At 41.0% G+C, this 27,636-nt stretch overlaps 1 protein-coding gene across 6 annotated transcripts in view; it reads right to left on the bottom strand.

Annotated features, from left to right (window-relative positions):
* The window catches only part of PMS1 (PMS1 homolog 1, mismatch repair system component), a 114,049-nt gene that overhangs the window by 42,322 nt on the left and 44,091 nt on the right, over window positions 1–27,636 (bottom strand). For 5 of the 6 annotated variants that reach the window (XM_039494344.1, XM_039494340.1, XM_039494341.1 and 2 more), the window contains exons 4-5: window positions 26,510–26,612; window positions 17,513–17,676 (exon numbers count right to left, since the gene is read on the bottom strand). In XM_039494344.1, coding sequence (XP_039350278.1) covers window positions 17,513–17,676; window positions 26,510–26,612 — 267 coding nt within the window. Of the gene's footprint in view, window positions 1–3,907; window positions 4,509–17,512; window positions 17,677–26,509; window positions 26,613–27,636 lie in introns of those variants that run through there. The other variant, XM_039494345.1, reaches the window with a different exon arrangement.

Consider the following 27,636-nt stretch of genomic DNA (forward strand, 5'->3'; position numbering starts at 1 on the left):
CTTGAGGATTTAGCAGCAGCTCTGAAGTGGTTTTGCTGATGCTTCATAGTGAGTAGTGGAGGAGGGAAATTCTTCCTCCCTGTGCCTCTCTCTACTCCCTGCCCCATAAACATCCTCAAAACAGTGAGGAAAGAATTTTCCCTTTAGAGTCCCACCTTTAAAAAAACATACTTGTTACTGCTTCTATTTTGAGTTATATCTACATTTTAAATGATCAAAAGTGCCAAACAATTTATCTTTACTAGATATTATATTTCAAATGCATGTGACCAAACTGAGAAAGATGCTTGTGACACAACTAATATAAACATCACACTGTTTATTTTAGCTTGTATTAAGATGATGCCACAGGTACAGATATAAATTCTAGCTGCTGATTAATGCAAGGATGTCATTGCACTGCCTGACCTGCTGAATGGCTCAAAAAAGTTCATTTCAATAAACTGCCTTAAGAAAGCTATGGAACATAAGAACTTACTAACTGCAAACTCTGTAAAAGAGGAAACTGCTAATAATTTGGGGGCACATTTTTACTGATCAATTATTTCTTAAATATCAGGATTAAAAGCTGTAGGTAAAACTCCTGAATCTAGTTACTAGAACACTTTAGCTTAAAGTTCTCACATTGCAGAGGTCAGTCAACTAGTTAAACGTGCATATCGGGTAACCACACAACAGATTGGCTTAGATTCATTTTCAGAACTGGCTGCACACTATGAAACAACACGGCATGATACTTTAAAAATAACTGGTAATCTAAAGAATACATTATAAATTCATAGACTTCACCAACAGGTTTTGAAAAAGAAGAAGAATCAAAGCTGTTAAGAAGAAATGCTACTTATATTTATTTTTGAAAGTGTCAGTACTTCTCAGTGAGTTTCCTGCAACAGTTGATTTTTATAACCTTGGTTATACCCTGAAATTGTGCTAAAAATATATACACACACATCCCCTTATATTTTCTAGGTCACATAAGCCTGGTGTCTGTGATGAGCCAAGGAAGAATCTGACTCTAGTCAGTATGATGACACTGCAAAAACACCCTAATTAAAGATATATTATTACATACAGACCATCTTAGGTTTTGTTGGAGCTGACCAAATATATCCTGGCTCCCTCCCCATTTCATTGAGGGGCACTGCATGAATTAGAAGGCATAAAAGCCATAACACATATAAATATCTATTTCACGGGCACAGATTAGTGTATTGACACATTCAGAGTTTGTGTATACAGTACATACATTGTCTATAATTATACCCCCCCACACATGTCATTCAGACCATACATCTCTGTTGCTAAATTTTAGAGCACATATATATAGGCCAAGATTATTCTTGGTCTTTTGAGCAGGTGCATAATAAGTGAGGGAAGAGTCCCTCATTTGCATCCTACAGCAGGAGCTGGGAACAATGCTTTTATGCTTGTGAAGAACAAGAGCTCTTCAGAGTCATCCTTTCCAAAGACAATAAGGAAGGTCATAGGGCCAGACCCCACTCCTCAATCAGCCTCGTTTTTTAATACTCTGACCAGCAGCCAATGTTAATACTTTTACCAGCATAATTGTGCTTGTTTACCAGCAAAAGAGAAAATCTAATAGTCAAAACAGAGAATCGGAGGTCAAGGGAACTGGATTCTATTTCTGACTCTGTCACTGATGCACAGTGTAACTTTCAGTGAGTCATTTAACCTGCCTGAACCACAGTTTACCTAGCTGACAAATGGGAGTAATTAATCTTTCCTGCCATTGTAAAGCACATTGAGATCCTTAGCTGAAAGGCGCTACATACATAAAGGTTTTGTCTTCACTGCCCAAAAAAAGGTGTGCATTTACCAGGTGATAACACATGCTAACTATCATGCTCTAAAATCATACTGGAGACAAGTCTGTAATTTTTACCGTAAAGTAGCTAGGTGAGGGAAACATAATGCAGTAAAAACTAGAGTGCCTTGTCTCGACTGGCATTTTATAGCACGATAGCTAATGCATATTACATGTGGTCCTGAATAAGAATGGATTTAAGTGAATGCTTAAGTGTTTCTTGAATCAGGCCATAAATCTTTTTTTTGAAAAGTGGAAAGAGGCTGCCAGCTTTTGTGGGGGTTTTACAGGATGTGTGTATAGACAAACTGCAAATTTCCCAAATTTTCCTATAAAACTCCAGATTAGCTGGATTATTGAAACAGAAAAGTGACAAGTTGGCGACAGCCTCCAGCAAGCATTACTGAAAGTCACTACTAACCACTGAAAGAGAAATATTATAGCCTGTCTACTAGGAGGTATGGAAAATGAAAATAAACTGGCAGGAGAAGTGGCTAGAGCTGTAGGGAAGGTAAAGGAACAATCACACCACCTTCTCCTTATGGTGAATCAATAATCATTAATACATTTTTATGGGGAAGAAACTATAATTGAGAGTCTTGTCAAGGTAAACCTAAGGGCATCTAAATTAAACTTACATTACCAAACTTTCTTCTGCTTAGCAGGCATACACATGCATGTTGGATTGTCTCCCTGTTCTTGTCAGCATTAGTATATTTATATGTTTAATAATCTGCCTTGAAATTAGAATTGGGGAAATTAAATTTAGGTTTTGTAATGACCCAATCACTTTGTCATTACAAAACCTAATTTCCCCAATACTAATTTCTCCCTACTGTTACTTACACCTTCTTGTCAACGGTCTGTAATGGGCCACTCTCTTACCGCTTCAAAAGTTATTTGTCCTCCCTTGGTATCCTTCTGTTAATTGATTTATCTCGTTAGACTGACTTAACACTTGTTAAAGCAACCCACATCCTTTCATGTATTTATACCTGCTCCTGCATCTTTTAGTTCAGACATCTGATGAAGTGGGTTCTAGTCCATGAAAGCTTATGTCCAAATAAATTTGTTAGTCTCTAAGGTGCAACAAGGACTCCTTGGGTTTTTTTTTCCTGATACAGACTAACATGGCTACCACTGAAACCTGTCACCAGTTTTTAATAGTAATTTAAAGGGTGGGGGAACCTCTCCTCCAACCCTCAAATATTTTAAGGATTCCCTAAGGATTAAGGGTCAATTGTCCTATCCATTCTATAGATGGAAGGGACCCAAAAAGATGTGGAATTGAAGTGTGCCACCTTCATGGCATTAGCTGCTCCTTCTCCACATACATCTCCCCCTGGACTCCAACACAAACATATGCCTCAGTAGATATCAGACACTGCAGAAAGGAAGGGGTGGGCTACAGGCAAGTTTGAGGGATAGTAATTTTCCACAGCATTATCTCCCCCCCCCCCCCCCCCAACATCCCAACAAACCCAAGGGATTTCCTGAGTAAATTAATGCTGACTCTGTCAGCACTAACTTACTCACTCAGGTTTCCCCTCAGCGATGTGAGCACACCCTCCCAAGGAGGGAGACATTTCAGAGAAGCAGGTGGTGGAGAAGCTCTTGGCAGCATGATGTCTAAGAGTCATGCTTGCTAAAGAACCGGAAGGCGTCAAGAGGAACTGGAAGGCACTGCAGGGTCACAGGGCCTCCCTGTGGATAGCCCTAGCCTCCAACAAAGCCCCCAAAATCCACACAGATTTTAGAGGGAGCTGCAAGTTCTCTGACCAACCCACTCTGCCAGATCCATAGGGAAGGGATAGAGAAACTCTGCTCTCATGCATGACAGAATAAGGAGCCAATTCTGCAAGTAAAACTCGCAGTGTCCAGATGTGATATCTCACCAGGGGTAGTGCTGGTGGTAATGTTTTAGCATTAAAACAGTAATGTATACGGATTCTTAAACTGTAGGGAAAAGTTCACAGGTCCACCTTGTTTCTGCAGAGGGGTTGATCAAATAAAAACTCCTCTGGGGCTTTGTCAACACAAGATTTTTATTTATTTTTGGGGGGCAGAAGAAGTAGATAGTTTGAATCAGTGAGATTACACAAATTGCAGTGGGAGACTGAGAACTGAATCCTATTTTTAAAAGCATTTAAAAGCCTTTGCTTTTTAGTATTTATTATTAGTCAACAAAAGAAACACAGGATATCACTGTAACAAAACACAGTGGCAAGATTATAAAAAGGCACACCTCCAAGAAATTATTATAAATAATTTCCTCATGGCTTCCTCTCCTAATCCCTCCCCTGTGTATACAAAGTAAAGCAGTCTGAATGCCTGCAAGAGCTGAAGACATGTATTAGGTATTGCAGTACATACTGTACACTTGAACCAGTCATTGTTACGAGATTTCTCATATATACTGTGCTGTCACTTGAAAAGTGTGATGGATGGGAAACTGGATGGCTCAAGGAATTAGTAATAGGATACAGAGCATTTCACCTCTAGGTCAGCAGTTCGAATTCAATCCAGGTTGGTAATGACCAAAGGTTGTTACCATCTGACAGCTGTTCGGCGGCTGATGTAAAATGAGTTGATGGTCACTGCACAGTTCCTAGTAGGCAGGTGCTCACATCACAAAAAAACCATACCATAATTAGCACCCTGTTTGGCTTCCTCGGCAAAGAGGCTGTAGAGTGAATGGACATAAAGACTAAATTACCCTCCAGGTTAAGGCTGAGGCACATTAGCAGGGCAGTTGGGAAGCCTACACCACCAGCATATAGGCTCTGCGGGTATGCAGTTTGCAATGTTGTCAATCCAGCACCTTTCACAAAACTCAAAGTCCTTTTTAATTACAAAATAAATAGGTTGAAGGCTCATGACAAAACAAAGTCTGCAGTGTCCTGACTGCACCCACCATGAGGTAGCCACCATTTTAGATTCCTGTACACTAATATACTTAAAGATTGTTATAGATTTAATGTGCTTCTTTGAGGATTGCATGTATGAAGATTACAAACCTTCAAACACAACTGCAGAAGACTTGCTCCTCGGAGGAAAAATTCCAAATCAAAGGGCCTGATTCTTCATTTGTTGCATCTCATTTGGGTCTAATCCAAAGCCCACTGAAATCAATGGAAAGACTCCTATTGATTTCAGTGGGCTTTGGATCAAATCAATAGTCATATAAAATACACTTTAACTCTGCAAAGTGCAGGGCACTGGAGGAGCAGCCCCCACCCTGTGATGTAAGCTGTTTTTGGGCTCCTGAGTCCTGCACAGTGTTAAAACAACACCGTTAAACAAAAACAGTTAATAATGAAGTAGTAAACTGGAAAATTTTGAAGACTAAAACCACAGTCAGGTGTAACTGCGGACATAGGAATTCAAAGTGCCTGACCTGATTCACTACAGCATTACTCTAGATCACCAGTTCTCAAACTGTGGGTTGGGAACCCAAAGTGGGTCACGACCCCATTTTAATGGGGTTGCCAGGGTTGGCTGAGATTTGCTGGGGCCTGGAGCGGAAACCAAAGCCTGAGCACCACTGCCTTGGGACAAAGCCGAAGCCCGAGGGCTTCAGGCCTGGACTACAGTGCTCGGGTTACAGGCCCCCTGACTGGGACTGAAGCCCTTGGGCTTTGGCTTTGTCCCCCCTCCCCTCCCCTCCCCAGTCAACGGGGTTTAGGTGGGCTCAGGCTTCAGCCGCCCCCCCGGTGCTGTGTAGTAATTTTTGTTGTCAGATGGGGGGTCGCGGTGCAACGAAGTTTGAGAACCGCTGCTCTAGATTTATGACAAAACTTCATTGATAACAATTCTAATTTTCCCTTCTGAGAAAATATTACATTTTAAATATCTAAAGCACCCAAACCTACTAAGTTATGAGCCAATTCTCAACCACAATTCCCCTGTATTCTTTAAAACTTCTAGGTTAGAGGCCTAATTTACCACTCTTACGCTCCAATTTTACAGCATCACCACAAACTGAATGGCATCTAAATTGATCCTATCAACTGAGGAAAAGGACCTGAGCATTACTGTGGATTGCTCAATGAAGATCTCTGCTCAGTGTGCAGCTGCAATCAAAAAGCAAACAAAATGAGAGGATGCACAAGGAATGGTATGGAGAATAATACAGAATATATAATACAATAGAACCCCATTTATCTGAGCCTCCCTTAACCAGCTCTCCGCATTTACCGAACAACCAGGACTCCAGGTGATCTCTCTTGCCTCTACTAGATGGTGCTACAGCATCACATTGTCCCATTCTCTGGTTTATCCGGCGTTTTGATTATCTGATCTGGCCCTGGTAATTAGACCAGATAAATGGGGTTCTACTGTATCATTATATAAATAATGGTTCATCCCCATCTCAAAAAAGATCTTACAGAATTAGAGTGTGCTAATGAGACAAGCAACAAAATAATCAGAAGCACTGAAAAATTATTATATTAAGAGAGACTTGAAAGGTTGGGATTGTTCACTTTAGAAAGGAGACAAGAAGGGACATGATGAAAATATACAAAATTATGAATGGTACAGAGAAGGTACATGCGTAATTTTTATTCATGAAATGTTATGATACGAGAAATAAGGGACATTCCATGAAACTGAAAATAGCAAATTCAAAACTCATAAAAATAAATAAATTATGCTCTGTGTAGAAAAAGTGACTGTGGAACTCATTGCCACATGATGTCACTGAGGCCAAGAACTCACCAAGATTCAAAAAGGAATTGGACACTGATATGGATAACAAGAATATCCAGAGTTATAATAGTTAATATGCTTTAATAAATGTTTTGGAAAGGAGACAAAAATACTTCAAGGCTTAAGACAATCCCTAACTACTACAGTTTAGGACCACACTTTCATGAGGGGCAGATTATTCCACATCTGCCTACTGAGAGGTTTCTTGCACCATCCCCTGAAGTATGATACTGACCATGGTCAGAAACAAGACACTGGAGAGATAGGAACTGCCATACTCGATAAGACCTATGACAGATCTTTTTATAGCTGAATGTGGAAATAAAAATTGTAGTGGGGTGCATGTCTCCAAGACAAGTGCAAATTTTAACCTTTGGAGGGAAAAAAAAAAGATCCTTAATTTGTGAAATCTGAATTTCCCCATACCATAAATGATATTCATTCCTGGGCAAAGGGGCCAGCACAAGACCTATTCAACACTTAAGCCCTATTTTGTGCACTGATGTGGCAATTTCAAGTGGTCCATGGGCCTTCTGCTGGCCATCTGCCCAGGGGTGAATTTCACCCCACTAGAATGTATGACAAACATATTGAGCTGTTTCAATTTGTACAAAGATAAAATTACTTACCGGGTTCCACTATCATTTTTGCCTTCTCCAAACAAGTATTTTTCCTTCAGCAGAAAATAATACTAGATTTATATAGTGTGTTTGGGGGTTAAATCTTAGAGAATTTGACCTGAGCAATGCATTTTGCTTCAATATCAATTTGAATTCCATTTTATTAAAAGGTTCAAGTTTGTGCTTTACAGTTCTCAGTTACCACATTGCTCATCTTTTTGCGGGGCACAGACTCTGGATGTGCTAACCAAGTTAACTTCACACAATTCAATTCATTTAACATATAAGGGAAAGTATTCTGATTTAGGATTATTTTATCTAGCCCTCCGCTAGAAGTTGAACAAGTACTACACAAGATTCTGTTTAACTTAAGCAAGACTCATATACAGGAATACCCAATACACAGCTTTACGATATGACAAGATATTTGTTTCCTATTGATTGGGTTATTTGATATTTATTTTTTTACCCTACAAAAATACAAAGTTTGAAACAATTAAAATAAAGCTTGAAAATTTAAGATGGCTGAAATATTTGTATCATCCTAGCTCTCTGACTCAGACGAGGAAATCAAGCTTTAGTTAAGGTTTTGTTTTGAACAGGAGTACACACTTGGTGATAATGGAGAAATACAATCAGCCTTAAATAACTTATATAGAAAAGAGCAAAGAAATAAGAATGGACATATTTGCTTTATACAAATGTAACTGTGCCACTCAATTCATTTAAATTTACTTATCAACTCACAATTTTTGTCCACATACTTACTATCATGTACAGTACTGCACTAACCTCCTACGTGCAGAAAAAATGAAAGAACGGACTATCAGGTTGAACAGTAAAAAATTAAGACAACATTTGGTCAACAATATTTGTGTCAAATTATCATAGAGCCCACAGCCAAACAAAGATGCATCACCACACATGCTCCAGAAAAGACACACTCCAAAATACGCTAGGCTTGGAACTTTTTGGGGAAAAGCTTTTGAATGCTGCATATTAAAGACACAGAGCTCAACTGTCCCCCATACTGGTCTTCCTCACACAGGGACTAGGAAGTTCTGTTGCCCCAGTCTCGGGTATGGCCAATCTGTGCTTGATGTAGGATTTTGGGGTGGACAGGTCTAGAATGACACAGGTGGTAATATCTTAGCTTCGAGCTCCCCCAACCCTAGGGGTTGCCAAGTGATAGTTCAGCCCTGACTCAAATTAAAGCAACCATAAGTCTTCTCTAATGTACAATGGAAGTAAATCGGATTTTACATCAGCAGAAAACCGCAGTGCAGTGCACTCAAACCACACTTATTCCCCTCCCTGACATGCCCCTGATGCTAGTCGAGGGGCCCAGGAGAGAGTGCAGCAGAGCTGTCAATGTCAGAAACGGCATACAGCTAACTATGCCAATGCAGCTTTGTGATCTTTAAGGATCATATTGGGAATCTCATCCCACCTATCTTAGGTATCTTAGAAATACTTATCACGCTGGTATTACTTGTGGAGTTTCCATCTGATTATTCCGTTAAAGGAGGTTTAATCCTGAAACCCATTGATTTACCAAGATCTGCTGGGGTCTAAAACCATCTGTATGGAATCCCTTTATCCCTGAATTATCTTCTAGTCCCATGGCAGCAGCTGCAACTGCCGTGCTGGGTGCTGCCTCCAACCCCTCTTTCGAGGGCAGTGGTTCATTGCAGGACCTGTGAGAAATGATAGCTCATAATCACTCCAAGATGCTTTATCTGAAATTGTCAGTACTTCTACAGTAACTTTAGCAACCTAAAACATATCTTGACTATTTGTGGCTGGAATGGAACTATTCATTGTGACCCACATGGAAATTTTATGTATCGTCTTCCTTTCCACATGCTAAGGAATTTGACAAACAGCAGATCAAAGTACATGCAAATGCTCGCATTTACTAGTGATTTAGCTAGTTGCTACAGATTTTACATTTGGAGTTGTTGTAGCTTCTGTGGCAATAAGAAAGTTCCAATGCCAGGGGACAACCATCTTTATAGTGCAAAATATACCAGGAGTTTACAGGTGGCTGTAATATGGCAAATGGGACTGAAAAGTCTGACACTGTATAAACAAGAGTAGCTAACTCAGAATGTCCCTGGTTCTCCATCAGGTAATGTCAACTTTAAATAAAGTCTCAGAATACTCTTGTAAATTGTTTCTATTTGTCTGTCTCATTATTCAATATGCTCTCAAGGAACACGGTGACGAAAGAAGAAAAAATACCTCTTTCTAACATAACCATACTGGCAAGAGGATCAACATTATCAGTATTCAAAGAATGTCTTGGCAGGATAAACCTTCATAAAAAGAAGGAGCACTAGTTGATCCAAGCTGTCAAAACAGCAATCGTACTTCAAGGGCTGATTTGCAAAGTGAGTCAATATTTACTGCTAACGCAAACAAAACATTTTTAGCAGACACAAAAGCAACCAAGCATTTCCTATTTCTGAAATTCATTGATAAATATACTCAGAGTGAGAAAACAAAGTGTAGTTTTCTAGAAATTAATCCAAAAAGCATGAAGAGCTATTGTTGATTCTTCATACAGAATTTTAAATTTTCTTTTTTATATATAACAAATGGATGTGACAAGCTAGTGGACTGCATAACAGCAAGACAAATTTCTAGAAACTTCAGTCAGAAGGAGCATGACACCCACTGTTTAGTAAATCAAGTGGTAGAAATGGAGCAGAATACAGTATGTTCTTAAACCTATGGCCAAATGTTTTAAACCTAAGGACCAAAAGATATAAAATCTTCAGAAAGGCAACTGAATAAGAGTCCTGATTTTCAGAGATGCTGAGCACTTGGTAGACCCAATTAACTTCACAGGTCTCAATGGGTTTAAAGGCCTAACCTCAGACTTGCACATGTGAAAGACTTGGCCTATGAATAAGCTCTTTGCACAGGTACAGTACATCCTTTCCCAGGTAAAAGTTGTGTTTTTTCACTCTCCTTTAATTCCTTAGCCAGTCCTAGCCTTTGGCCAAAGACTCCCCTTCATCTGTACAGCTTTTACCGCTTAGGGCTTGTCTACACCATGTGTTAATCTGCACCACAAGGATGTAAATTCTACAGAGCACCAGTGTGCTGCGCACTGACTAGCCTATGTGGACCCTGCTGGCACACACTAAAAGTTCCTGAGTGCCTGGTTAACATGGTACTGTTTGAAGGGCCCACACTTTTACCTGGGAAAGGATGGGAAACCAGAATTTACCCCTCTTTGATGTGGACTAATGCACCATGTAGACTAGCCCTCAATGTCAAGGTCCCTGTTATGCAGTATATTAAACTACCCTGACTGCATTCCCAACCTTCTCTACTTCTCTTTCGATCCCATTCCCTCAAATTCTCAACCACTGCTTTCTGTTCAGTCTCTTCTTTTAAAAAAGCAGCAAAAATAACCCCCTGAAAGAGCCCAGTCCTCAGAGCTGATTTGGCTGCTCTTTGTGCCCAACAGACACCCACAGGTGTCTCAAGCCACCTATCCACACATGCAAATGAACATGCAAACCACCAAAAAGACTATGGCGCTTTCTGCTTTGGAACCTGAGCTCGTTCCTGATATCCTTTTTCTTCCACAGCAGCACAAGGTATTGGCACAGCTCCACAATGCAGGATTCTAGCAACGCCTTTGAATGATTATATATAACCACTTATTTATTTAACAGGTGGTCTTAGTCATAAATCCAGGTACCCCATGAGAAATGTTGTTATCCCAAGCTTACCACAAAATACTTGGAAAATACTATGTTAGAGTACATTTCTAGCACACAGTAGGACAGTAGGATCAGAATGAGGTAGACAGATCTATTGGTGTGGATTACTACAGCCTTGTGATAATGGTGTTCTTCAGCTTCTGAAGAAAGAAGACAAATAAGGTACTATTTATAACAGTGCTATTGCTGTAAAAAGGTAAGTATGTAGAATTGATGAAAGAAATTACAAGCTGGAATTTAAGTAAAGAATGTTGAAGTACTTATAAAAACCTAGAGTGAAATTAGAAAAGTTAAATCTATTTATCAAAGTATTTGCAGTTTGTATCTTCAAACAGATCTTAACAGTAGTAAAAATGGAGCAAAGAATCCATACCCAGGCCATTTTAACACATTCATAGTTTTAAAACAATCAGAGATACCCTTTGGTTTGTGCCAAACCTTGTTTGCTTATGGTTTTCCCAGCTCAGCAATAGCTAATGAGTGACCTCTTGTGTTGGAAAATCTCTGGGTTTCTTGGTTTTTTCTTTATTTGTATGGATTTTTTACAAAAATCAAGTGCTTGTGAAGATGAACAGCCCTAAAAAACAATGTCCTCAAAGCAAATACAGCATGTAAGTAGGAGCAATACTAGTGTATTGTCCCATATTGCCCCGAATAGCGTGCCTGAATCCTGTTATGGAATAATTACCTCTGAAGATGAGAAGATAATTCATTCTTCATGAGAGGCCAAGATAATTCAGTGTTGGTATCTTTCCCAAAACTGCCAGAATGGTTGATAGTTCGATAGAGAAATTTGCTCACATGGAAACAGACTAAGATTTCCATTTGAATAAGCACCAAGCGCCCACCATACCAGGCCTCTTGGTCCCTACCACTTTTGGCCACAGTTCCATTATCCTGAACCATTACCAATCTACTGAACAATCTTATCCTCTAAGTGTCCTTGTTTCATAATGACAGGGAATCATTTTAATCCATATTAACAATGCAGTATTCTAAAAAGACTGGGTTTGAAGGAAAATCAGACACATTATTACTCAAATTATATAGTATGTAAGGTAGAGATGTAGGAACCCATGAAAATGCCAATGTTGAGTATTCCTGATTCTTTACTGACAGGATCCTAGCGTTTCTCAGCAAACTGCCCCTCACTTTGCTACTAATCTCTGCCCGTTATGATAAACTCAGGACAGACGGCTGCAAGGGTGCAGTAGAAAACAGTCAGAAGGGTAAAAGGCCCTCCTCTCTATCAACTGAGGAGGAGTGTCTACAGGTCAATCAGGTTCAGCTGAGAAGGGGTTACCAGAGATCAATTAGGATCAGCTGAGAGACAGTTACCTGAGGTCAATTAGGATCAGCTGATTCCAACTAAGGGCAGCCTGAGACCTTTTTAAACCCTTCCCTGTTGGGGAGAGGGAGAGGGAAGTCAAGCTGCCAGTAGGTGAGGAGCAGCAAGACAGCGAGCCTCACCAGGAGGGAAGGCTGCATTCCCTCCCATAAGGGAGAAAAACAAGCAAAAAGACTGACTGAGAGAAGGAGCAGACTGCCTCTGTGCAGCCAAGAGGGACTGTTTTACCCCAGGCCCACCTCGCCAAGGCTAAAAACAGCTGAGGCTGGTGAGACCGAGAAGGTGCCTTGCCACACATAGTGTCAGGGGTGGGATGCTCTGAGTGAGACTTCGTGGTGAACCATCTCAGGGCAGGGTAAATCACCCCCAACGAGAAGACAAAAAAATGGAGGATGTAGTGAAGTCACTGGTGCAGGCCACCATGGCCCAAAAAGAGGCTATCAGGGTTCAGATGCCTACCCAGCAGGAGTCAGTGTGAATACAGCAGGAGACGAATCAATTACTGATGAGCCAGGCGGCTCAGGATCGAGCCATCCTGCATGAGGTTGTGAACCAGCTAAAGGCCCTGAGCACCCTGATGTACGGCCCCCATGGGACCTGGCTCCTGTGGGCCAGCAGCTACTTACAGAAGATGACGATGGATGACGATGTAGAGGCATATCTCCTCGCGTTTGAGAGAACGGCCCTCCGGGAAGCTTGGCCCCAAAACCAATGGGACAGCATCCTGGCTCCTTTTCTGTGTGGGGAGGCCCACGACATGAACACAGAAGCAGCTACAGATTACCCCCAGCTGAAGGCGGAGATCCTGGTGAGGTCTGGCATGATGACAGCTATAAGGGCCCAGCAATTCCACAAGTGGAAATACTGGGACAGTAAAGCACCGAGGTCCCAGATGTTTTACCCGAACCACCTAACCCGAAAGTGGCTGTGCCCCGAGACCCATGGCCCGGAGAAAATTGTGGACAGGTACATGAGAGGGCTACCACCAGACATACGAGGATGGGTCAGTCAAAATGATCCCTCCTCCTATGATGAGCTAGTTGCCCTCGTAGAGAGACACCTAGCAGCCCAAGAACTTTCTCGGAGAAGGAATGCACCAGAATAGGAGGCAAGTCTCTGTGTTGAGGGCCAGAGTTGCCATAGCCCCAGGCAGAACTATGGCGGGGAGGAAAGAGGCTGAAGAGCGGCCAAAGATCACGAAGAGACTTGGGGTGTGGGGGAGAAAGACTCGGGGGGTAAGGCCCAACAGCCCGAAAAATAGGGGGCTGCCCCGAGCAAGGTACAGATGTTATGCATGTGGAGAAACAGGGCATATAGCTGCCCAATGCCTGAACCTAGAAGAGCCATAAGGAAGAAAAACAAGCAAAAAAGACTGGCTGAGAGAAGGAGCGGACTGCCCTTGTGCAGCCAAGAGAGACTGTTTTACCTCAGGCCCATCTCGCCAAGGCTAAAAACAGCTGAGGCTGGTGAGACCGAGAAGGTGCCTTGCCACACCGTATTAATATTACTGAAGAATTTTTTTTTCTAAATTTTCCCAAGCTTTGAACTGCAGTTCAACTCTAAAAACTGACTATGCAAAAATGGCATCTTCTTTCCCAACGAAGTTGTTACCTGGATGAATTCCTATTGACATTACTGCATTTTAATCCCATGAACTCTACAGAGTCATCAAAACTAACACTGAAAGTTGGATTCTGTTCTTTCCTGTCCATCAGCAAAAAACTGGTTAGAAAGGTCAAATCATTTACATCTATAAAAACCCACTGCAGGTTAGTGTGAACGCACAAGTGCTCTTGAAGACATAATATGAAGAGTTGCAGAGGTTTAAATGAGGCCTCCAGAACCTCCATTACTGGTATGATGCACCAAATGGAAAGAACTGAACTGGACTCTTAGAACACAGGGTGCTTTTGCAGGGCTGGCAGCAAGGAAAAAAACCCCATCTTTTTACTTGTCAACTGAGCAGATCTGATGTAGAAAACAATGAGGAACACCATGGAACCCATCATTCCATTTTTACAGTCAGTTTTCAGAGCAGAACATTTCAAGTATTGTTAAAGAAACCAAACAATTTTGGAATTATTCACAAGAACCACCCATCTCCCATAAGTCACCAGATCAGAGAAGCATTCAGCACTGCTGGCATTTAAAATTATTTTTTTTGTTTTTTAAAGTGAGAGATGCCAAGACATAGTAGGAATAGTCAGTTCCCACTCAAAAAGACAACTTTGTGCTGGAGATATCACAGCAGCCAAAGAGCCAGCCCAGGGAGAGAAGTCTTCTTTTGGTTAAACAATATTGCAGTTTGTTTAAAAAGGTTTTTATTTGATATCTCTTTAAAATAAGGTTTAAAATGAAGATATTTTAGTGATGTGAGAAGTGAGAGAGAAAAATAAGAACGTTTTATAAACACACAATATTGTTTAAAAAGAATAAAATTAAATGAAAACAAATCTATTGTGCCCTCATGACAAGCTTCTGTGTTGGGCAGTTTTCTATGATGGTTGCAATTTCACTAGCAGAGGGTAGCAGAGAGGAAAAACAGAAGAGACAACAGTACAATTAATGTGTTGGGGGGTGGAGGTGAAGGAGGAGGACTAAAGTCCAGAGACATTTTCTGCTTCAGTATCTAGAATTACAGAGGAGTACAAGAAAGAGGTTCTTGATCAAGGTATCTGTGAGGATAACAGACTTTGCATTAAAACACAATAGAGAAAAACATGGCATAATTTGAGGAGAAAAGAAAGAGAAGGCAGAAAAAGAATCAAGACACATAGTAATCAGCAACTAAATCAGAATGGGATTAAAATAGACACAGAGGATAAAAGCGCCCCTGTGAAGCCCCATCCTAGAAAGATACTCCATGTGTTCGATCACTCTCATGTTCTGTCTTTAGAACTTCAGCAACACTTTTATTGTTTGTCATACCAAAATAGTTTTTAATCTGAAACAGAGAGCATGGGGGGAGTAGGTCCCACTAAGAAGCCGACGATGATGATCAAGAGCAAGAAGAAGGGGTCAACAACACACACACAAAATGTTAAAAAAAAATGAATGTGCTTACTCATCTCTCTCTGAAATACCTGGTCATTCAGCACATAATTCTAAAGCCTTGAGTTCAGTAAGTGTTTGCAGCTTATTTTTCATTCTCTCTCGCAACTATTAGAGTGCCAAGAAATTGGACAGTTTAATTGTTTCAACTAGACATAGTTATTGTTGCTCTAAATTAATGTCATCAAAGTTGTTTTTTAGAGACAGGTGAATACAATTTTCCTCTAAGGTCTGTGGACCCAGGTATAGGGTTGCCAGGTTTTCAATTGGAATGCCCCATTGAAAAGGGACTCTGGTGGCCACGGTCAACACTGCTGACCGGGCCATGAAAAGTCCGTTTGGTCGCCTGCAGCGGGGCAGGCAGGCTGCCTGCTCAGCTCCACGTGGCTTCTTGAAGCAGATGGCATGTCCCTCTGGCTCCTAGGTGCAGGGGCAGCCACGGGGACTCCACACGCTGCCCCTGCCCCGAGCGCCAGCCCCACAGCACCCAATGGCCGGGAACCCCTGCCCCAGCCCGGAGCCCGCTCCCGAATCCTGAACTCCTCATTTCTGGCCCCACTCCAGAGCCCGCACCCCCAGCCCAGAGCCTGTACTCTCTCCCATACCCCAATCCCCTACCCCAGCCCAGAGCTGCCTCCCATACTCCAAATGTCTCAGCCCCACTCCCCAACCCTTCCTGTAGCCCAAACGCCTCATCCCCGGTCCCATCCAAGAGCCTGCACCCCCAGCCGGAGTCCTCATCCCTTCCTACACCCCAACCCCCTGCTCCAGCCTGGTGAAAATGAGCGAGGGAATGAGGGTGGAGGAGAGCGAGCAATGGAGGGTGGGGGATGGAGTGAGATGGGGTGTGGCCTCATAGAAGGGGCTGGATATAGGGCGTAGCCTCAGGGAAGGGATGGGGCAGGGGCAGGGGCAGGGCAAGGGTGTTTGGTTTTCTGCAAGTAGAAAGTAGGCAACCCTACCTGGGTATAAGTTTGAGATTTTGCAATCCACAGCAGAACTATCATTGATCGCAATGAAAGATTTACACTAAATTGCATTTATGGAGTACCTCAACTTTTAGTTATTATTTATTAAGTATTTTATTGTCAAATACATAAGATCACTTGTCATTTCCACTGACAGTGTGAACATGAAAGATTTTTTTAAAAATATTCTAAATTGATAGAAGTAAAAAATTGAAATAAATGGTGCAGTGAATTGAAATAATGCTTTAACTCTCAGATTGCAACTTAAATTATTCAACCACCATAGAGAGAAGTTTTATTTTAAAATGGAAAAAGAATCACTTTGGTGGAATCTTTTTGACCATTAGGTGTCACTCTTTACTTTCTGTGGTAGCATGGAAGTTTATGGGCCTAATTTTCCTCTCACTTATGCCATTGTAAATCAGTAGCAGTTTCAATAAAGTTAGTGGAGTTAAACTAGTATAACTGAGAGGAGAATCAGGTCCAAAGTACCATTTCTGCAGATTTATAGTTAATATTTCTGTTAGACTTCTCATGATTAATAAAAACTTATTCATACAACATTAATGTCCAATAGCTTTTGAATTTGTGCCATCAAGTCTGGGCATAAAATGAGCAGTAGCTCAGCCATAACTGGGCCTGATTTTGCTTTCCTTAAATTTATGTACATCAGGCTTAACTGTATTGTAGTCAATGCAATTACACAGGTGCCTACCTGGCCTGATTTCAAGTCGCTCCTGCAGTAATCTGTTATAATTCAACCCTCAGAGACAAAACAGTGCACACAAATAGCACTATCTACATGGCCTGTTTCAATGCCCAGTAAAGTCAGTGGGAACCTTTCCACTGGCTTCAATTAGCAACAAATCAGACCTTTAGAAAGAAAGGTGGAGGTATGTCTCTGCCTCTTTGTTCTGTACAATAACAAGTGTGTTATCAGTGCCCAATAAATCATAGCATTGTCCAACCTATAGACACTAAATTAGGTTTTTGTGGGAGCAGAGTCCTCTTTGAAAGATTGGCACTGGCCATCTAAAACTCAAACCATCATAAGCTAATAAATTCAGATGTAATGATGGACTGGGGGGTCTGAACCAACCTGCAATTATAGCAAATTCCTAAAAATCAAACATCTGATGACAAAATGCAGTCACAGTAATGAAAGTCTTGATGAACTGAACAAAATTATCAGTCTTTATTTTCTTTCATTTTGAATTTGAGATAGTTGGCACAAGAAAAGTCACTTTTACCTTGTTATGTGTAAAGATTATCCGTAGTTCTGGCTTTATGATGCCATACGCCATCAAAAGATCTTGGATTTTTTTTAATTCCTCCTTACATTTTTTAACTGTTGAGTAAAACTGTTTTCTTACGGGAAGATTCTTAAATAGCTTCAGTGCAGCTACAGTTGTACCTGCAAGGGGAAAATAAAAGAGTGTAAAGCTAACATGAAAAGTGCAGGACTGGTTGAGTGTAAAGAAAAAAAAACGCTCACTTGTTCTGAAAGAGGCTATTCTTCCATATAGGTGTGTGCACATAATTCTTATTAACATCAATTAGAATCATACGTGCATGAAGAGAAGGACATACTGCTACATTAGCATTCCCCTCCACAGCAAGCTGACTGCTAGATTTCACAGCTGTGCAAGCTGATCATGTCCTTCAACTGGAGCTATGCTCAAGCTACTTGACACCTAGATTACACATTTTTTCCATTTCTGGCGAGCCATGAGGATTTACTGAATTAATCTTACTTTACGTTTTGATTTTTCTAGTTTCATCCATATCTCTTTCTCCGGTATTAGTAGACACCAATAAACTGAAGTTAAAATTTCATCTACAGTACATCTGCTCTAGTGCAGACCCACTAAGCTCTCGCCATATGTCTAATCATAGCCTCTTCTAATTCTGTAGCAAACTTTTCTACATCTTTCCCTAGCACCTGCCTATAATATACCTGAAATGAAAAGCAATCCCACAGATTTTTTTCTTGAAACAAAAACCCACCATGTGAAAGTCTGCAATAAAATATACAAGTTGTTAGTCAAATTCACCTAAATAAGAAAAACAAATCCTATTAACTATAAACAAAAGAAAAAATGCAGCAGTGCATTTCATTAAAGTTCTAAAGGAAATCCTGCTTCAGAAAGTGCTGATTATATTTGCCACTGAATCAACAGTAATACATATGAAATCAGCAGTATAAAATCCAGATAATAAAACAGTCGCAGTTTATAAAGAGGCAAATTTGCTATATTATTTAATTGTGATGATATTTATATATTAACATCAGGTCATGATAATTATCTCTCATATTTAATAGGATGCCACAAGGAAGGCTTTTTATACCTGAACCAAATACAGAATTAAAAATGTACTAAAACTAAGAGGTATTAAAAATCCCTGTCTTTGAAAAACAGCAAACAATTTAAAATATTAACAGGCAAACTGAAGGAGGCACTATCATATTTTACAAGAAAATTCTTAAGATTTAACTGTGCTGCTCTCTCAATTTAGCACACTCTATTTAAGCCCTGATTAAATTCCAGTCCTGCAATATGCTTCCTGGTATATTTTATACCAACTTAAAGAGTCAGCAATTTAGACCTGTGATATAAAAATATGTGGTTTTGATTGTGGTGTGAAGTTTTCTTTCTTATAAACTGACTGTAGTACAGATCAGGTCTAAAATCAAACTAAAAGCTCTTTCAACATGTTGTCAATCTAACTTGCATTTCTGAGTTACACAACAGACCAGAATATTCCACTTTATGTGGCTAGGAGGGTAGGGGAAAGGGTTGTAACCCCATTATAACACTTTAATGTAAGTATTATTCTCTGTTACCAGGTAAATTTACTCAAATACCACTATTTTTTAATCGCATGCTAATAATTTTTATTATTTGTATTGAGGTAATGCCTGGATGCCAGGACACTGTATTAAGATGGTCCCCGCTTACATCGTTTATGTACAGTGTATATTAACTGACAAGGAGGGCTATTGGCCTACCCAAGCCAATCAGGTATAATTTAAAAAATTAGCCTGTAAGAGGTATATAATTTTATCTTACATTAAAAATGTACTTAAATGAAGACTGAAGTACTCATATTTCAGCAGCAGTCAATCATTCAACCGCTGTGGTAAATATAAAGGCCAAGACAATACAGCTCTTATCTAAAGTTTGACTTCAGTGGGCTTCAGACAACAGATTATAAGGCCCGAAGGTACCACTGTGATCATCTAGTCTGGCCTCCTGCATAATATAGCCACAGAATTTCCCTGATACCTGTTTAAACTAGAACATATTTTTTAGAAAAACATCCAATCTTGATTTTAAAATTGCCAGTGACAGAGACTCCACCATAATCTTTGGTGAATTGATTCAATGGTCAACTACCCTCTCTGTTAAAAATGTACATCTTATTTCTGGTCTGATTTTGTCTAGTTTCAGCTTCTAGCAAGATCTTGTTATACCTTTGTTTGCTAGATTTAAGAGCCCATTATCAAATTTTTGTAACAAACTGTTTGCTTGCACCCAGCTTACCAGGTGATCCAGATCACTATCAATAACCTGTCCCCTTCAGTATTTACAACTCCCCCAGTTTTTAGGTCATCTGCAAACTTTATCATAATGATTTTAGATTTTCCTGCAGGTCATTTGTTAAATAATGTAGGGCCAAGAACCAAACCCTGCTGGATGCCACTAGAAACACACCTGCTCCCCTATTTACAAGTACATTTTGAGACCTGTCAGGCAGCCAGTTTTCAATCTATTTAATGTGTGCCATGTTAATTTTGTACTGTTCTAGTTTTATAAACAATTTCATTGCAGTATCAAGTGAAATGCCTTACCGAAATCTAAGTATATTACATCAAACATTATCTCATCAAAATCCAATATTGTTACTTTTGCAGGATCTATTTTTCCATAATCCCTTGTTGACTGGCATTAATTACATTACCCTATTTTAATTCTTTATTACTCAAGAATCTTATCAGCTGCTTCATTATCTTGCCTGGGATCAATGTCATACTGACAGGTCTGTAATTACCTGTCCTATTGTCTCTTTAAGTACTGTCGCAACACATTAGCTTTCTTCCAGTTCTCTGGAAGTTCTGCAATGTTCCAAGACTTATTGAAAATCAACACTGGTACAGCGAGCTCCTAGGCCAGCTCTTTTAAAACTCTTGAATGCAAGTTAGCCATACCTGCTAATTTAAAAGTGTTGGACTTTAGAAGCTTTTGTTTAACATCCTCCTCAGTTATTGGAATGGAAAGTGTTTCATCATCACCATCATAGGATATGACTACATCATATTTTTTCCCTCAAACACAGAACAGAAATATTTAGGAAACACTTTTGCCTTTTCTGCACTATCACTGACAATTTTTCCATTTCCATCTAGTTACGGACTAATGCCATCATGATTTTTGTTGGTATCAACTGCCCCTTTCTTCCATTTGTTTATGGTAAAGTGTTCTTAAACAATTCCCATTTGCAATTTACATTTTTTCTGTTTAAATTCTTTCTCCCAATTGACTTTGGCTCATAACCAAGTGTGTGTGTGTGCGCACGCGTGCATGTGTGTGTATAAATACACACACACAATTTTATTTTTGTATATACAATAATGGTTTGAACTTTATTCTGTTTCCATATAACAAATGTGATCAAGTTGTGATCAACTGTACCTAAGCTACCACAAATTTTTAGTTCTTCTTTATCTGTCAAGACAAAGTCTAATACAGAATTTCCCTGTGTTGGATGCAACACCTTCTGAGTTAGGAAATTGTCATCTACAGATCTAGACAATGACAATGAAAAAGCACTTAGTGCCACACTACAACTGCCTCAGCAAAAGTGAATTGGTGTGGTAAAGAAAAGGGAGGTTCTTCCTCCTCTATCGCTCCTGTGCAGGAGGCAGCCAGAATCCTGCAGCTGTGAGAGTGCAAGGATGTGGTGAGGTTATTAGCACTTCTGGCAGTGCAATGAATGTTGGGGGGAGAATGGCTATTGCTCTACTTCCCCCTACACCTAAGCTGCATCATGAGGCCATTGCTGAGGGAACAGCAGACTGCTTGCTACACATTTATGTAAAAGTGCAAGAGCTGCTAGTGAACACACTCACCCCAACATGGCAGGAAGCATCATGCCTGATCTTGGTCCTGCAGCCATACATACTGCTTCCACCCATCACTTCTCACATGGTGTGGCAAATTCTACCTTCCTCACCCAAGAATTTCCCTACGTCTCTGAACATTAATTTGGCCCTAGAGTTTTATTCATTTCTACAGCAAATCTGCCTGGGCCTAGAACACTCTTGGATTTTAAAGAGCAATTAGAATATTTGATATCCTTTATTTCAGCTCTGCCAGCTCAAAGAAATGAGTCAGAGAAGTGGCAACCTATTCATAATTACCACCCGAGATCTATTATTTCTAAAGATAACGACAAGTTCTCAGTTTAATAATGAATGTAAGACTATAAAGTTTATAACTGTTAAGGGTAGCCACTCAGCCTTTAAATGCTGCAGAGACCCTTCTGCATCTGATGGAGAGAAACAAAATAATCCCAGAGAAACAAAATAATCATGTTACATTTGCCTCATTTGTTTGGTCACAACACACCAATTGATTCAACTACATCAGAGGTTCTCAAACTGTGGTCCGTGGACCAAGGTGGTCCGCAAGCTCCATTCAGGTGATCCGCAGATAGTTCCCTCTAAGGTGCGTGCCTGGGCGACTGCACACAAGAGAATGAAGGGCCACCCACCTAATTAGTGGAGCCGCACAGGCGTGGCTCCACTAATTAGGTGCCTGGACCCTGGAGAAGACACACATGTAAGGTGAGGTGGTGGCCTTTGGGGAGAATAGGGGATAGGTGGGAGGGGGCAGCGGGGTGAGAAGAAGGGGTGGGGGGAATTTGGGATGTGCAGGGCTGTGGTGGCCAGAGAAAGAGGCAACTTTCCCCAGCTCCAGAGCTGCGGCTGCAGGGGAGAGACAGCCCTCCATCCCAGCCCCAACTCGGGGGCTACTGCAGTGGCAGAGAGAGGGAGAGACCCCCACTCCTTCCCAGCCCCAGCTTGGGGGCTGCTGCAGCGGGGGAGAAAGGGCACATCCATGTGGCTTGAAAGTCATAAACTGAGTATCATAACACTAGAGAATTTCTTTTCACTCCCTCCCTCCTTCAACCATAACTTATTAAGATAATTTATACTACAGTGACACCTGGAAGCTCCCACCATATAAAAGACACCCCAAACACCCTGCAATCTCATTTAGAGAAGGTGCAACAAGTGGGTGTAACAAACAAAAACCAGAGAGCATGAGGAAGGAGAAAAGGAGAATAGTAACAAGAATGTGTGTTTACAGAGGGCAAATAAATAAGTCAAATGTCAGCGTTCTATAATGGCCCCATACCTAATCATTACCTGTTGGTAATTTCCTCTAAAGGCATCACAGGAGAAGTAGGTCTTGAGGAGACAAGAGTACAGGGTAACTGATAAACAGATTAGTTAGAGAACATTCTTCCCCAGTCATCTTTATGCATAAAACAAAGATTGAAAATCCTATTGGAGAAGCAGACAGAAAGAGTGGTGGAGGCTGGTATTGTTGATGGAGGGCAGGAGGCAAAATGATAAGATACAAGAGCAAATAAGTAAGGAGGAGAATTTGTGGCGGGCTTCCAAGGCAAGAATCACAAGCTCGTATTTTGACCCAGTGGAGAAAGGTATGCCAAGGGAGGAACTTCAAATTGCGTGATAAGACTAAGAATGACAGGCAGTAAGATAATCTTAGCAGAAGTGTTCTGAATGGACTTGAGGGGAGACAGGGAGGAAGATCAGGGCAGAAGAACCTACCATAGTCAAGTTAGGAGACAACACACTGGACAGACATGGGAGTTCATTTTAAAAACTGCACTTCTATGTGCCTAAAAATTGAAAAGGGGACCCAAAATATACATTTACTGCTAGAAAAGTTACCCTTTTACCTTGCTCCTCCCAAGTTCTCTCTGGAGTGCAATATAATTTAGGCTGGAATTGATGTGCAAGATAATCTACATATTCTGTACAAAACAAGGACAAAGGTCTACTGTGAAAAAGAAGGAAGAAAGGAGGTTGCTACTGGAAGGGTGCTGTCAATGCATCAGATAATTTATGCTTGTGTGTGTTTTACTACTCCTCAAGAAGAAAGAATGTGAGATAGAAAAACATGGCTCTTGTACTACTGAATGCACCTTTTCTGTATTCAGACAATATATAACTCACCCATTGGCCTCAATCTCAGCCATGTATGAGCACCTGTGTATGGCTAAGAGGAGATCAGTAGTTCTCCAGTGCCCTGAGAACTTCCAAAACTTTGGGATTTAGAAAATAACTGTGATTGTGCCTGTGAGTACGTTATCTAGCTTTTCAAATCATAAACAATTTAGCACAGCAAATATAGGAAAGACGGGCTAGACGTTGAGCCGAACTAAATGCTTAACAATGCAGAGACGTTTCTGTGATAACTTGTTGGCTCTGTAAAAGACCTCTTTTCTTTTCCAGGTGCAACTGGATTTTTTCCTGCTGGAGATGGGGGAAAAATCTTGTTTGCGAGATTTGTTTGTTTGTTCCTTGTGTGGGGCTGTGGGAGACTTTTCTGTTCTCATTACTGGAGTCCTCATTTGTCTGTTTGTTTATATGCTGAGGCTGTAGGACACTCATTGATTTGATTCTTGCAGGACTTCTGTGAGATTTACTAGTCTGCCTGCTCTCCTTTTGAGAATTATGTATGTTTTGAGGTTGAGACAGACTTCCCTCCCTATACAATATTTTCCACATATATAGCACTTTTCATTCTTAGATCTCAAGGCTCTTTACAAAAGGTGGATATTATTACATATTTTACAGGTGGGGAAAACTTAAGGTACAACTTTGCAAAAATGTCCATGCTTTTGGGAATTTATCTCAAGTCACCTAGAGCCTGATTTCCAGAGGTTCTGAGAAGCAGCTGGTCCACTATTGTGTAGTTGTGGATGCTCCACTATTCTGAAAAGCAGGCCCACGTTGTTTCAAAATAGACACCCAGAGTTCTAGACGCCTAAAATTACTGAACTTTAAAAAAAATGTAGACATAAGTGACTGAAGTCACCCTGTTCTTCTGACTCACAACCCTGTATTTGTTCCACAGCTTTCCACTGCTGGAGTAGCGGGATAGACTCTGGCTTGCTGCTACACCATCCAGACCATTAAAAGCTTTTTAAAAAAGAACAATTTAGCCATGGCAGAAAAGAGACTTGTGGGAATTCTGTCTTGTGCCCAGTAGTATCATCTGCCAGAGACCCTTCACAGGATTACCTTAACAGAATTTCCCAAATACAGTGTTGATGGCTATTAATGTTGTAAAAGAGAGATCTGGGGTTCAAAGCTTTCATCCCTTATGTTTAAAAAAAGTTACAAGGCTAGGAAATAAAGGAAATCTGTGGTTCAAGCATGCACAATACATTGTGAACTAACAACACAGCATGTCTTCACAAGACTGAACCTTTTCCCACACATGAAGAAAAAGCACTTGGAAGACTAGGTATATGCAACAGCACCACTTGGTGACAACTGCCATAACAACAGGAATATAAGAAGGAACCTGGAAAGTTAAAGATGGTAACTGGTGTTTGAGATCTCACTGAGTCACTTCTTAAAACCAAGCACCGGACTCTAATCTCTGTTACTCTGTTTTACACCAGCATAACAGAGATCAGAATCTGATCTTACAGCTCAGTCATTATTACACAGAGATACAGTTGCTCACATCTCAGCCAAGTACTCTGGCCCCAGCAGGACTAACAATGAAGAACTAAAACAGAGCTGTGTGTAGAGGAAGTGGGGGTTGGAGAGAAAACTGTGCGAGCAATCAGAGTTTGTTCTCTGCCTGGGTCTCATATTAGAATCAGTTCTTGAGGCAGAATTGCTCTCTGTGAGCCTGTCATTTGGCGTTGGGCTAAGGTTCCTGAAATAAGGATTTCCCTGCATACCATCTGACCACTTCTGCTACCAGAGGGGTGTATGCGCATGAATAAAACAAACTACACTTAGCATCTGGTTGGACTCCTTGTCACAGATTTTCCCCCACCACCACTAAGATGCCAACTTGCAAGGCCCTGGACATCTGATACTGCTTGGTAGACTGGCAGTGTTGGTGTCAGAACAGGACATTGGTATTGGAGGAAGGGACAATACTACTCCTCTATGGCTTATACTTCTTAATGATTATCCTTAGTCTGAAATTCTCACTGCAAAACAGCATTTTTTAAATGGAGATTTATGAATTGTTGACTCCGTTCTTGTGAACATCTCAGAAATTAGTGCCAAATGTTACCTCTTATTGAATTTTATCTGTTACCCTCTGCTATATGGTAGAAAAGAGAGTGCAAACAGGCTACTGGTGTGGAAATGAGACCACAAAGCTGTGCAGAGAGGGAAAGCAGCTATGCAGCATGCTCTCCCCCTTCCTCCATTGCATAGCTGGCAACCGCTCTATACTGAAAACATGCCATTTAAACAGCCCATGAAAATCAGAGCACAGAGTCATATCAGCCACTCTGCACAGTATGGTGGTAAGGAAAAACATGTAATGTTCATAACAAATCTATAGGCAAGTTAATATTGAGTACGTCAACATTAACTCTCACTGTGCAACACAAGTTTTCTACTTTCATAACTGACATGGCAAGCCCCATCACAATTTAAGCACTGCCACCTCCATACCATGGCTGTGTTGAAAGCCACTGGCAACATGGAATGTGAGCCTACCATTTTACCAGTGATTGGGGGTGCTGGGACATCTACAGAAGGATTTTACTGGTCTATGTGGACACTTGAAGGCCATGCACCCTCTATTCTATTTAGGTCTTGCAGTCTCTAGTCACTGTGGTATCTAAGTGTTCCTATCCTCTTTTTATACGACAACCCTCCCAGCCCCACTGACTTGCTTTTCAGCTCACAGAACCCTATAGATCTTCTCAAGTCCCCAGGTTTTCCCTTCTATTGGTTTTTGCACAGAAAGCAGCGCTATGGCCCCTAGAGATTATCATTTAGAAGTGAGGCACCTGTAAGTATTTTACTTTGGTTTCTCTTTAGCACAACTGCTCAATTTGGTTGTGCAGGGGTAGATTTCAGAGTACGATATAGGGGCTAAAAACTTTCAAATCTGACCAATTGTTCTTATAAGAAGAAAACACAAAACATCACAATAAGCATACCTTACCTTGCCCAAGATGAGAAGGCTTCTGAGAAGTTACATGCCCACTGCTATCCAAGATGTACTGGGTGCTAAAATCATCAGCAGCTGTCTTTGTTGTGATCAAAACCTGGAAATAAAGAATCTCAAGTCAATCAAGGATTTCAAAAGTTCAAAGTGGTCTGTAGACATTAGATATGTTCTGAGATGATTCTCAGCATCAAATTACTTTAACAAAAAAGAACAAAAATAATTTGATAAAAGTCTGTTTTTTCTTCCATGAACATCATATCAGCTGGGGGACTATGGGTATCCCCAGGATTCTTCCCAAGATTTCTTTTCCAGGCTTGAACCTATGTTGTTCCAGGTTTCCCTGTCCAGCCCAGTCAGGATCCCTGAAACTTTCCAAGACCTTTCAAGGGTGGCTGGTTCACACCCAAAGTTTGGCCACTCTGATGCTAATCCTCCCTGTTAGGCCTCCTGACCCACAAGCTGCTTCACCCTATGTGCCCTTGAGGCAGCCTCAGAAGCCATATAATTCTTCATGATCTGAACTGTCTCGGCGAGTGTCTTGGCATACTGAGGCACTGAGACATCTCTTCCTGCAACCAGGAGTATCTGCACAAACTGTTTACCAGTGTACGTTCAGTGATCTGAATGCTGGTCCAGGTTTCCAGCTTCAGCCACCTCCAGCATAACATCCTCAATTACTGGGCAATCACACAAGGTCAGGCTCTTGGGAGATACTTTGCCTTCCAGAACTACAGGTCAGATGCTCTCCTCCTCCGCCCTGTGAATCACCATTGCCACCCATTTGAAGGTCACAAGGAAGCCCTCTGGATCATCCTCTGGGCCCATCTGAGTGAGTTGCACCAGCACGGCTGTTGTTCCCATCAGCCCCAGAGAGGAAGACACTTTCTACTACATTCCCTTCCCCACCCTGGCTCCAAGCTGTTGCACTGGGGTCACAACTCATTGAACCAACTGTTGCTCCTGTTCCTGACCACCTTGCTCATGGACCAGTTGCTGCAGTTCAGCTGTCATCTGTTGCGGGGACTGTTGCTGTTAGTTCTCAGCCATCTATTTCAACAATCACTCCAGGTACATGTTGTCCCCAGCAAGACAAACTCCTGCTTCCCACCTTGGTATACTTG

Source organism: Mauremys reevesii, linkage group 11, assembly GCF_016161935.1.
Source record: "Mauremys reevesii isolate NIE-2019 linkage group 11, ASM1616193v1, whole genome shotgun sequence".
NCBI lineage: Eukaryota > Metazoa > Chordata > Testudines > Geoemydidae > Mauremys > Mauremys reevesii.